Below are 13057 nucleotides of genomic sequence, written 5' to 3'. Positions count from 1 at the left end.
GAAGGTGCCAGTTTCTCCAGGACAGGCTCACTTTCCACCCCTGCTCCCATGAACAGATTCAGGACTACCCACAGGCCCCCTCTCTGGATGCCCGTTTGCAATGGATGCACATCCGAAGGGGCCTAGGGTCGTAAGGGAAGAACCCCAGCCTTGCACAAGATGATGGTGAGGCACAGACACCATGATGTTCATCCTCGTCTGCAGTGGTCCAGGACCTGGCTGGGTGTTGGCTTCGCACTGTTGTCATGTTAGGTTCAAGGCCAGTGGGTTGGATTATCGACTGAGACAGCTGAGCTGGCACGTTGTTGTACAGAAAGCGAGAGCGAGGCCCCAAGCCTTTATCTGGAAGTCCTCCCTGTCCCTTCTGCCTGGAAGGCCACTCCTGCCCTGTCTTCAAGGCCTAGTTTATGCACGCCTTCCTCCCTGATCTTCCCTTCCAGGTGAAATTAATTTCTCACACTGTGTGTTCCTTCTCACTTGCTGTTATGTTGTCTGTGTGAGGAGGCATCCTGATATGGAGAGAGCACAGATTCTGGAGCTGCTCCACCCTGAGGTTGAATCCCACTCACCACTCGTGGGCTGAGTTCCATCTGGCAGAGGTCCTGACATCAGGGACTGTGTGATCTAGCCTCAGGCCAGTGTTTATGCTCAGTGAGGTCACTGAAGTTTAAAAAACAAAAGCAGTGAAAGGAAGGCCCTGAGGATGAGTCCAGGCCCCCGGTGCTTGGCTGGGCCTGGAGCCCCCTCGGACCCCCCTGCTGTGCCCGCTGCAGCACCATAGTCCCCCAGCCTCCAGCCTCCCAGAGGATCCTTAGAGGCTGTGAAGAATCCTTCCCTCTCCTGTGTCAGTCTTACCAAGCCTGTTATCAGGTTCTGTTGTTTATCCTTTAAAAATGATTCTTTCCTGTTTATCCCAAATTGCTATGTTCTATCTCAGGGTATTTCAAGTTTAAGGGTTTGTTGTCATCTACTTTCTTTCCTCAGGCACTTGTATTATTTGTCACCACAAATGTATTCTTTTTGTAATATTTTTAATTCAAGAAATACTTAATTTTTTAAGACTCTCCTCTGTCCGGCAACCCTGGCTCCCTGCCCAGGTCCAGGCCGGGCCCTCGCCCAGTCCCCTGAGCCATGGCCTCTTGCCTCTGCCGCCCTGCTCCCCACCTCCCCCACTCCCGCGTTTCTTTGTCACCACGCTGGCTGGGGAGTCCACAGTGGTTGCCCTCCTCCTGCACCAGGCCTCCCTCCTCTGACCAGTCCTGCTTGACCGCCTCATCTTCCCCGACTCGGCTTAGGTGGCATCCCCTGCTCCACTGGCCGACTGGGGCCCCTCCTCTGCACCCTCATGGCTCCCGTGGTGGCCAGAGCCTGTCCACTCACGTGTCTCTATCCTTACTGGCTGGTGCACCCTTTGAGGGGGCCAGGCCTCACAGGAGGGGGTGCAGGAGGTGCCTTGTGTTTTGGAATGAATGAATGAATGAATGAGTTAGTGAATGAAAGAATGCACTTGGACCTCCTGACCTGCAAACCCTCCTCACTGTGTTTGGCTCCTCTGGCCACGCCTACTGTGTGGTGTCACCGTGTCCTGCCCCCCAGCCTGAGCCTGGAACATGGAGGCGCCCGTCCTTTCCCAGCTTTGCCGCCCTTAGCCTGCTCGCTCTGTTCCCACTGCACGCTCTACCTCCACACCCATCTTTCCATCTGTAAAACACCCTTTTTCACTTGGAATCTTCACCACGTGGTTTGTGACTTACAAAGTTAACTGTTTCCTGTGCGTTGCCTTTGACTTGGCAGAGCCCGCTTGGCTCTGGAGATGCTCAGGGAGCCCGCATCAAAGTTAGTTGGTCCCTTAGTGACACCCTTGGGACTCCGGGGTCACAGCCTGAAGCACAGCCCTGACACAGCCCTGGTTCCTCACATCTGGCCGCGGAGGCTCGGCCAGGCTGCTGGCGGCTAGGGCTTCCCGGGGCTCCCAGAGGCTCCCAGTTTCCCCCAGCTTAGAGGGCAGAGCCTACGCTGAGCTCTGCAGGGTCAGGGAGAGGCATGGCTATGGTTTCTCCAAGGAGGAGCATCCACAGGAGGACACCAAAATAGTACCGTTAGGTATGTTAGGAATAATAGCCATTCGAGTAGCTATTTTAAAACAGGTTGGTTAAGTGGGCTAGAGACAGTCGTGCAGTTAAGTCACCCAAGTTAGAGGAATGGGAGTAACAGTGGGAACGGGGCAACAGCAGGGGTCCGGCTACCAGCAGTATTGAGCGCTCGCTGTAGTCGCATCCTCCAGGCTTTTTATGGGTACAGCATGGAGCAGAAACCCACGCTGCCTCTCAGGACTGCGTCACCCATGGGGACCCTTCCTTAGGTGATGGCCAGACGTTAGATAGCGGCCGGCTGCACTGAGATCTTCTTTAAGTTTCTTTTTTCTTTTTTTTTTTTTTTTGCGGTATGCGGGCCTCTCACTGTTGTGGCCTCTCCCGTTGCGGAGCACAGGCTCCGGACACGCAGGCTCAGCGGCCATGGCTCACGGGCCCAACTGCTCCGCGGCATGTGGGATCTTCCCAGACCGGGGCACGAACCCGTGTCCCCTGCATCGGCAGGCGGACTCTCAACCACTGCGCCACGAGGGAAGCCCTAACTTTATGTTTCAATCCAGGGTTTTTATTGATTTGTTATTCTTGTGCAAGGCCCTGAGTGAGAGAAAGGACGGCCACGCCTTGGTCCTTGAGTCAGATGGGAACTGACAGGTCAGGACACAGGCAGGAGGTGGGGCTGGGCCTTGGGCCCTGGAGCCTCACAGGCTGGCCTAGAAATTAAGAGACCCGAAGGGAGGTTCGTGAGAGCACAAGGAGAGAAAACCCATTCACTGGGAAAGGTAATACGCAGCAGGACAGTGTTAAACCAGTTGAAGGGTTAGCATCAGCCTAGGGCTCCGAGGAGCAGCCACAGAGATGCTGACGGGGAGCGCGAGAGTGGGGTGACATAGCCGACTGCGGGCGTGACGGGGCAGGGTAAGGAGGTCAGGTCAGAACGGGGACGGTGCCGTAAAGTGCATTGTTCAGAACAGGTGGAGACGCAGGCGCCGGGGACAAAAGATGACGCTGGGTGGTGTTGAGAAAGGGAAGGATGTTTGTTCGTTTACAAGGAGGTCTAGGGAGAGGATCCACTGGGAGTGCGGCGGTGGGTGTGCGGAAGCCAAGATGTGTTCTGGGGGGTTGTCTCCATGGCCCCACCCCGTGCTTGGAAAGACAGATGCTCCTAAAGCAAGAGACTGTCAATAACCCACCAGAAGGTGGTCCTGTCACTTCAGAAGCTCCAAGAATGTGGAGCTGATGGAGAAGAGGTATTAATAGCTGCTACTTAGAAGAGGGTTTTCCAATTTACCCTGAGTAGCCCAGGTGAGAGCTGACAGCCCAAACAGGTTTTAAATCCCCAGAAAAGGCCCTCCCCTATGGCTGTTGACAGGTAAGCACCTGCAGGTGGGCCCAAGGGGTAAGATTTGTTATGAAAGGGAGGGAGAAAGGAAAGAAAAGAAAAGGAGGGAGAGATTGGGGGCTGCCTCGGGTCCACAGGAAGCAGCACCAGCCTGAGCTTTAAGGAGAGAAGTCGGCTCACTCTAAGAGAAAATACACTCTGCCCATACAAAGAGGATGCGTGGTCTCGGGCTTCATATGAGTTTGAAAGGTGAAATTTGAAACAGTGGTAGATAAATGAATTGAAGTGGGAATATGGAAGAAATAGTGACGCAGGAAGGTAAGCATGGAATTTATATTTTAAGTATAATTTCACAGTTGATATTACATTTGTCTTCTCCGTGAACCTGATTCTGCGGAAGAAGGGTGCATGTGTATGCGTGCATAGTGCACGTGTGCCTGTGTGCGTGGTGTGGGTGTGCACAGTGTGTGTGCTCGAGCTGTGGAGGCTGTAGAGTTCCCAGGAGGAAGCAGGGGCAGCCGCGTCCCCCTGGCTCTCTGCACTTCCTGAGCCCCCTGCGGTCTCCTCCGCCTGGTCCTTTCTCAGGGAGAGTGGCAGGTGTCCAGGCCTGGTTGCATCCTGCCCACTCCCGGGGTACCAGTGCCTTATCCTCTAAAGACAGGCCCTTATCCAGGACTCAGGAAACATGGGAAGATCCAAGTTCAGTAGGTCCTCTGAGCTAGCAGGCCACTTGGAAGGAACGGGTGGGCCTGACCCAAGGATAGTGAGGGTTGAGCTCTCCTGGGAGCACTGGGTGGCCAGGGCTCAGAGCCTGGCCCTGGCCCTGTGCCACATGGCTTGCCTCTCACAGCTGTCCACGCAGGCCCAGGCACCCACCAGTCCTTTCCAAGCACATCACTACACGCCAGTTACATGCTTACAGTTTAGCCTCAGCATTTGCGCCTAAGTTCGATGACAGCTTTACAACAACTTGCATCATCTTACTTATCTAGGGCTGGTTTAGAAGTCTGGAGGCCAAAGGGAGAAAACCCTTGGGATACGGTAGCACCAGTAGGAGAGCCAGGGCCCTACCAGGTATTTGTCCAGGGTGCTGGTTCTGCCTCCTGGTCCCCCAGCCACTGGTGGCCTCCGGCTCCCTCAGCCTCAGCTCCTGTCATGTTACTGGCTTACCACAGCAGTGTCTCTAAGACTGTCTTGTGCCATCAGGCCCCTCAGGAACTGGCACTCACCCCTAGATCCGATTCCAGCAGATCACAGAATGTTTCTGCTCCAAAGCTCTCAATGGCCCTGCTGCCGACTTTCCCCTCTCCTCACGGTTTGCCACTCGGATCTTCTCAGACATCACTTGGCTCTTTCCTCCCAAGGTCTTCACCCATATTATTCCCCTTGCCTGGAACACTTCTAGCCCTAAAATGTCCTCGCCTTCCCTCCAGGTCCTGTCTATTAACTTTTCTTTTAATTTTATTGAAGTATAGTTGATTTACAATGTGTGTTTATTCTGTTCAGCAAAATGACTCAGTCATATATATATTCTTTTTCATATTCTTTTCCATTATGGTTTGTCACAGGATATTAAATACAGTTCCCTGTGCTATACAGTAGGGCCTTGTTGTTATCCATCCTATACGTAATAGTTTGCATCTGCTCATCCCAGACTCCCAATGCTTCCGTCCGCCATACACCCCCCTCACCTTGGCAACCACAAGTCTGTTCTCTATGTCTGTGAGCCTGTTTTTGTTTCATAGATATGTTGATTTGTATCGTATTTTAGATTCCACATATAAGTGATGTCATATGGTAATTATCTTTCTGACTTACTTCGCTTAGTATGATAATCTCTAGATCTATCCACGTGGCTGCAAGTCTGCCTATTAACTTTTCTTTTTTCTTGTTGGCTGCACCGCACGGCTTGCAGGATCTTAGTTCCCCAACCAGGGATCGAACCCACACCCTTGGCAGTGAAAGCGCAGAGTCCTAACCACTGGACTGCCAGGGAATTCCTGCCTATTAACTTTTAAAAGGACTCTATTGAGGGCTTAGAGTCTTCTAAGCACAATGAGCAATGGCCTTCAAACATTTTGTTTGCATATCCCCTAAAAGAGCTCTGGGAAAAAAAGTGTAATTTTTTGAACATTTTAAGGTTGAGAAGTAAAAATTTCTTCATAAGTTTAAATACAATTATTTTTGTTAATATGAGATAGAAAAAAATATTTTAAAAGACGGAAGATAAGGATTAATTATTAGGAATACATATTTGATGACATGATTTGGTAAAATAGATTTTAACCAACTCGTTGAATAAGGCACACCAAATCTGAAAGTAATTGTGGAATTGTTCATGGGATTTAGGCAGTGTATTTTGAAAATGTTTTTATAATTCTGGGGAAATTGCAGTTACGTTTAAAAGAATTACATGAGTCACATATACAGTTCGGTTCTGAATTCAGAACATCTCACTCAGGCCAAATTTCACTCTCATGGGGACCCGGAAGGCATCAGGGCCCATGACTCATGGGAGGGTGCTCCCCATCCAGGGCTTGGCATCCATGTGAGGGAGGTCGGTGTGCCCCAGTGCGTACTGTAGCACGGGCAGGAGAGGGCTGTGCTTTCCTTCTGTGAGGTGGGGAAGGGTGTTGTGAATTCAGTCATGTTCTCAGGCAGTTTTAGAAAATACTGAATTTGAGGATCTGGAAATTGATTCCCTTAAAACTGCCAGCATGCTCCTTGGAAAGTCGATCTGTGTGCTTCATACTGAAGACGCCCCCAGGAGAGGATGTGATTCTCCTGTGCAAAGAGCTCAGGACAGGCACCACAGAGCAGGGACCCCAGGAGGACTTGGCTGTTAGTGGAGAGAGGAATTTCTGTGGGGGGGAGGGCATCCCTAAAGACCCTCCTCTGACATGAGCTTCCTCTGGCTGCCCCTGTGCCCCCGGCTCACACACCAGCAGTTACCTCCTGCTCCGGGCGTGTCAGGCTCACCCCCAACCCCCAGCCGTGCTGTGTGTTCTCAAGGTCAGGGCCGAGGCTCACCCTTGTTTGCCGAGTGGTGCCCTGTCTGCTCAGTGGTGCTTCCTGAGTGAGTCACGGTGGAAGGCAGGCTTTTCCTGGCTCCTGCGGGGGGCCATTCCTCCATGTGAGGGTGTTTGTTCCTGGCTGGCCCAGGTCACCTCGGGTTGAAGTTCCCTCCCCAGCACTGCTGCCCAGAGGATGATTACGCACCAAGAACTTGTTCCATTCCGGAGGGCACAGGAGGAGGTGAGCAACGGCTCTTAGGATGCTTGGAGATAAGCCTGGGTCCTCCCCTGGGGTAATGCCCTGTAGGCTTTTTTTTAGAAAATAACTTTATTGTATTATAATTCACATGTCATACAACTCACCCATTTAAAGCATAGTGCTTTTTAGTATATTGACAGAACCATGCAGCCATTGCCACCATCAACCCCACTGACTTTTAACCCAACTGCCAGATGTAAGAATTAATTAAAAAAGAAAGAAAAGCTCATGAGACAAAATGGAGAAATCCAGTGGGAACATTGTATAGGAATCCATGCTGTGCTGCCTGCAACTCTTAGACTCATCGGTCCACTTACTTTTATCCTGACTGACTGAAAAGCGCTTACCACCCTCTAGTTGCTGCCTGTCCGTGCCAGTGGTGGGGGGGAGCGGAAGGACCTGCCGTCACTCCTGTGGGGACAGTGTCCCGACTCATGGCAGCTCTGGGGTCCGACACTGACCCATCACTCACCGGGTCTCTTCTTTCTCTCACCAGGTGTTCCACTGCGTCCACTTTGAGTGTCCCGAGCAGCAGAGCAACCAGAAGGAGGAAAACAGCGAGGAATCGGGGACAGGGGACACTAGCCCAGCCAGTCAGCAGCCCGACCCCCACGCCTTGCAGGCCCCCAGCGGCAACTCACTGCACTCCAGCCCAGGCTCCAACTCATACTCAGCCAACCGGCAGCACCAATAAGGGAGGCGCACGTGTGGAGTGACTCGGCTGGGCCCAGGTGGCACAGGAGCCGTGTCCTCCCCAAGCAGGGATCCCTGTGGACGCCTCCCCCCGCCACCCCCGCCCCACGAGGAACAGACCTGGCTGCAGAAACACACAGGACAGGTTTCCTCCCAAGGACACAAAGGGGCTGCTTTGTTCTCCTCAGTTTGTTCAAATCAGGCTGGTCTCCAGGGGGAAAAAGTGGGTCTTCAATCTTCATCAAGTCCGTTAACACCCTACCTCTCTAATCTAACCCCGCAAAGACCACAGAAGGAAGTAATAGGCCTGAGTCGGAATACAAAGATGGCACATGAACACAGGAATGGAAGAGAATGTATTAGGCCTTCCTTACCTGGAGGCACCCTGTAGGAAATGGGTTTCCTTAGAGCATTTACTTTTATGGAACACATTGCCCTGGCAACTAAATAATTTTTTATTTCTTTTAGTTATCCTCCATTTGCTGAACCATAGGTTTTCCAGATCTTTAGGAAAGGTTCAAACAGCAAATCACTTGTTTAATCCCTTTTGACGCTGTAATTTTCCTTCCTTAGTTTTGAACGGTTGAGCGTGGGGTAGAGCTGAGGAATATCCTGCGCATCTCCTAAATGAGGCACAGATGCAGCTCATCATGGCACCTGGTCTGACAAGGAAAATCCTTGGAGGAAGATCAACAAAATACACAAGGAGCAAATTAATCTGTGGACACTGGAGTTAATAATCACTCAAACTGCCAAGTTATTAACCTGTCATTCCTGAAACGTATCCAGCCTTTAAGCTTGGGAGGCTGACAAGGAAACAGTGATTATGCCACCAGCTAATTTAATGTTCAGAAGTACGTATGAGTGTATACCAACTTCCGGTTGGGCTGGACCTGTCCTCCATTTGCCACAGGTTAGTGAGCCGTGTGGAGGCAGCCGTCCTGCCAGTCGGTGTCGGGAATGCAAAAGTGGGCCTTCCCCGCGTGGTGGTGATCGGTGGTTGCTGTTTTTCCCCCAGACCATAATACTCAGCCAGGGATTGAAAAAAAAAAAAAAAAAAAACAGTTCTAAGCAGCTTTCCTTTTAATCCTCATTGAAACGATCTCATCTGACAGTTGTCGCTTGATCTGGCTCTGTGTGTCTGAGTAATTTCCATCCCAGTGCTAACTGCCCTGTGTAACTTGATCAGATTGTGTCCGGTTTTTGCTCATCCCCCGATTCTTCTGTTGGCTGGCTGTCATGATCAGGTCCTCTGTGCGTCCTGCTTGGAGGAGGGTTGGGGCCGACGGGGGGTCCTTTCTGTCTTAAAGACACATTGGTCATGGGTGTACAAAGAGCCAGTGGGTCAGCTGTTTCCTCCTAGTGTGATGTAGTTGTGATTTATCAGTATTGGAATAGTAGGGTAGCTTCAAGCTGCATGATTAAACGGGAAGGTTGTCTTTCTGCTAGTCTCGCTCGGTGCCCTCGACTCTGATCTCTGTCTGCGTCCCCCTGCGTGGGGTGAGTGGAACCCTCTGAGGGGGACACAGCTTTTCACAATGGGAGGGGCTCCGGTAACAAATGGCGGTGCCGCTCGCTTGCTCGCCGCGGGCGGCTGGCCGCGCTCCGTGGCTGGCGCCGCCTCCCTCAGCATCCAGCCCCTTCTCCAGTTAGAGCTGAGGATTCCTGACAGCTCAGCACTTCCTCCAGCGGTGCATTCACTGCCCACGGGGGAGGCAGGAGGAGCAGGAAGTCAGAAGAGGGCAGGGTTCAAATGTTTTTGCAAGTGTCATCTATTCAAGGGCTTCTTTTCAAACTCTGAAGTCACCTGTCCAGGAGGAATCCCGGCTTGGAGGCCAGCACTGCTGACCCGGGGAAGTGCAGGGTGGGCTGGGGGAGGGTCTGGAGCCTTTCAGCACCCTTCTCCATCCAGGCACAGGTTACTAAATGCTTCCTGGTCACTCAGCTTCACACCTGAAGAGGCATGAACTGTGCCCTGCATGGCCAGTGGCTCACCCTCTGCTTCCTTTCCTCTGTGAATTCTCTTTGGTGTTAGTTCCGTCCAGATCTCTGCCCTGAGGTCTGTCTGGAGAGAATAAAGCTTGTCTCTCTCCTGTTCCTCCAGCACTTCAGACGCCCCTTGTTATCAGACAAAGGGAAGGAAGGGGACTGAGAGGCAGTGCTGAGGACGGGGAGGACTGAGGCCAGCTCTGTGCCGCGGTATCGCCGTCCCCTAGCCCCGCAGCTGCCTCCCCTGAGGCCCCCTGATGGTCTAGAGGCCTTGCTTGGATGCAAGCCTGCTCTGGACCCCAGCAGACACTGATGAAGCTCAACAAAGTCTGCTCTGGTCGGCCTCCTGTTACCAGGCAGGGGCTCTGCCTTCCTTGTTGAGCCTTGTGGTTTGGGGAATGGGGGCTCTTTCTGTATGCCTGGCTGGAGGGGCCTGGACACCCCAGTCGAAGTGCGACACCCCAGACGCGTTGCCAGGGAATGAGGGATGAGTGGGCAGCCAAGAAAAAGTCCCCAAGTGCCTGGCATTCTCCAGAGCCCTGGCTGGTCCCACAGGGGACTTACCCACCATGAGCCAGCTGGACCAAGATGGCCCCAAAACTTGGGGAGAGACCAATAGAGCTAAACGGGAGTGCTGATGAGACCCAGCTCCAAGGAGCCCCAGATGCCCGCGGAGCCCTCAGCCCAGCACAGAGTGGAGGCTGATTTCCTGGGAGCTGTGGGACGCGAGGCAGCAGGCTGGGCCAAGCTGTGAGGGGTGCAGCGGCAGATGAGGGCCCGTGGCTCCCCTCCAACCCTGTGAGGATGCAGCCCCATGGCGACTGCTTTGAGGAGGTCTGGTGAGGTGGACAGAGGGGTGCTTGTGGCCTCTGGCCCTTTATTGTGAAACAGCACCTTTGTAACCACTACCCAGGTCTAGAGATTGAACGTGCAGAACCTCCTGCCCTTCATTTTATGTCATGCTTTGTGGGGGAGTAAAATGCACACTTTGTTGGGGCTTTTGGCGTAAGCCTTCAACGTCACCTTCTGGTAGCTCCTTGGAGGGCTGGTGCTGAGCACGGCGGGCAGGGCGGGATGTGTGCCTCGTGGCGCCCCAGTCAAGGCGGGCTTAAAGGCGGGGGCTGCTGCAAAGCACTCTGAACTTGAAACAGGTGTAACAGTATCACACACGCAAACACATGTTTTCCCATAGTCTCAGTGCTTTTTCCGGTTTTCTTCTGATTGTAGTTAGAACCATGAGCCCATGCGGGATGTGGGACTCTTCTCAATTGCTCTTTATCACTTCTTTAATCTTAGTAAATGAAGTGTTGATTCCTGACAAATACATTAAAAGCGTTTTATTCCTAGAAGAGTTGGGAAAAGAAAATTATTTTCAGCAAGAGTGGGGTGTGTTTGTTAGACTAATTCCTGGGCCAAGAAAAAAGTAGCTCTTGAATTTTGTGCAAACATTGCTCAGTAGTTATGCTGTCGCCCCAGGTGTCAAACCGCTGTGCAGACAGTGCCGACCCTTGTCAACTTCACCTTGTGTTTAATTCAGAAGATAACAAACTTGTAATCACTTATCCTTTCTAGAGCCACGGGGGAAAAAGGTCTAATCTGTGATAAAAGGCAGAGCATCCTGTGTGCTGAGGCCATCTGATAATAAAGGAAGGGAGCATTCCCCATTGTGGGCTTCAGTTAAGAACCTCCCTTTGGACAGAGAAGAAAGGTGTCAAAGAAGGAAAAGAAAATTAAATGTATCTCCTTCTAGGAGTTTTTCCTCATTAGTGAGTTTTTGTTTCGTTTTCTGGTGCTGCATTCCACATGGGCGGCCAGCTCCTCTGGGTGCAGCTGAGGTGTTCGGGGTGGCGGCTGGACAGGCAGCAGCTGTGGCTGCAGTGGTGCAGGCCACGCTCCACTTCCTTTCGTGGCTGCAGCCATCCATTCTGCATGTTTGTCCCAAACAACAGCTCCAGCAGGAGTTCAGTGCTCATTAGTAGCCCTAGGAATTTAAAATGCAGTTCGTGGTTCTGTGCCACCATGGTTTTCATTATTCTAATATTAAATGAGAAGTCGTCCTGGGGCCTGGTGTTTGCGCAGGAGTTTTTGGAGGAGGGGGAGGTATGTGCGCCCGTTTCTCCTCCTGGAAGCTGACCTGGTCATACCTGGCTACTGGACAGTATCCTGAGGCCCTGGTGTTTTGCAGAAAATGAGTGGAAACGGTGGTGGGAGGGTTTGGTCGGAGAGTAAACCAGCTTCCGATACACCCCATCCCCGCCCCTGTGTTGAGGTGTGGGGAGAGGACCTGGGGGTTCTGCTGGTTTCCATCAGACTGGCCGCAGGAGCCGCCGCACCTCAGCAGGCACAGGGAGCTGCATGTCCCCCACCAAACACCCCACGTGCCTTCAGGCAGGACTTTCTGCTGGACTGACATGGACCAGGACCTGCCTCCACTGCAGAGGTGAGGACAGGTGCACACTTTTGAAAATCACTGTTCTATTTTTTAAAAATTACTAAAGTAATAATGCTCATGGAATAACCTAGCAGAGGGGTGAGGGTGCCCTCCCTTTCATCTGGCTGAGTCACTCTTGACCTGGGCCTGGTCCTTTGCTTCCTCTGTGACTGACTATCCAGACGGGCAGCAGAGCCCCTGGCCCCCGGCCGTCCTTCCCTACACCCTGTCCTCTCCCAGCCAGAAGGCAGACTCTGAAAGGGGCCCTCCAAACCCACCAAGTTAGCTTCTGCTTTCCCCCCCCCCCTAAAGAACTCAAATATTCCCCCAGAGGCCTCAGGGCCTAAAGACCCACAATCATCCACCTGTAATTTATGATAAATGTTTCGAGCATTTACCACGTGCATCCTGAGTATTTATAGCCCTAAGCCCAGAGCAGGAGGCTTTTGTCTCCTCTTGGCTGTCCCTGCGGCTGGGACAGCTGGAGGCTGCCACCTTTGAGAGCCAGCGGCAGGAGGAGCTGAGAGGCCTGTAAGGTGGGGTCTGGGGCCCAGGGCTTGGGTTCCCATGGATGCCCTGGGAACACTGGTGACACTGTTACGGCCTGCCCATCTGCTGCCAGATAGCCTCCTCCGAGGGCTTGTGGCTCAGGACAGGGAGGGTACTTGAGCAGCAGTGGGGCACAGAGGACCAGGCTGTCCAAGGTCACCGTGCCCCTCGGCCTCTGCTTTCCACCCTGCGTGTAGGGGGCACTGTCCTCCCCGATGGCTGCTTCTAGCGCCATGTTCCTGGTTTACTCCCAGCTGCCACAGGGGTTTTCCCTCCCAGACCTGCCCCAGGCAGTGGGTCCCCATCAGTGGCCCTGGGTGCTGACAGTGAGATCCAGAAGCTTGTGGGCAGGGATGGCAGGGAGCACAGAGCCGCTGACCAGCCCAGGCCAGCTCAGAGCTCCCCAGGCCTTGGGGCCCAGCTTCTCCCGGCCTTCTGCAGAGGGCAGCTCCAGTTCTCAGAGCTCCCTTCCAGAAGGGACCTGAGAGGCAGCACCAGCTCTGAGGAACAGCCAGGCTCTCTCTCGTCAGGCTCTCCCAGCAAGCACTGAGGTTCCGAGGCTGCCCCACCCGTACCCTCACACCTAGAAAAGCCAGAGGAGGGTGAGGACCGGACTCAGCCTCGGGACTGCGGTGTGGGGAGGGAGGGGTGGCAGGAGCACCTCAGTGTGGCCGTGGGGCTTGGCCCATG

The 13057-nt window shown here is 53.1% G+C and overlaps 1 protein-coding gene across 3 annotated transcripts in view; it reads left to right on the top strand.

The window, feature by feature from the left end:
* Window positions 1–13057, top strand: part of BTBD9 (BTB domain containing 9) — a 409031-nt gene that overhangs the window by 394473 nt on the left and 1501 nt on the right. For 2 of the 3 annotated variants that reach the window (XM_081247538.1, XM_081247539.1), the window contains exon 11: window positions 7202–11462. In XM_081247538.1, the coding sequence (XP_081103664.1) occupies window positions 7202–7399 (198 nt within the window). In that variant the 3' untranslated portion in view covers window positions 7400–11462. Of the gene's footprint in view, window positions 1–7201; window positions 11463–13057 lie in introns of those variants that run through there. The other variant, XR_014016964.1, reaches the window with a different exon arrangement.

Source organism: Mesoplodon bidens (assembly GCF_964165515.1).
Source record: "Mesoplodon bidens genome assembly, chromosome: 10".
Lineage (NCBI taxonomy): Eukaryota > Metazoa > Chordata > Mammalia > Artiodactyla > Ziphiidae > Mesoplodon > Mesoplodon bidens.
Note: the sequence above shows the minus strand (reverse complement) of the source record. Positions and strands in the feature narration are given on the sequence as shown.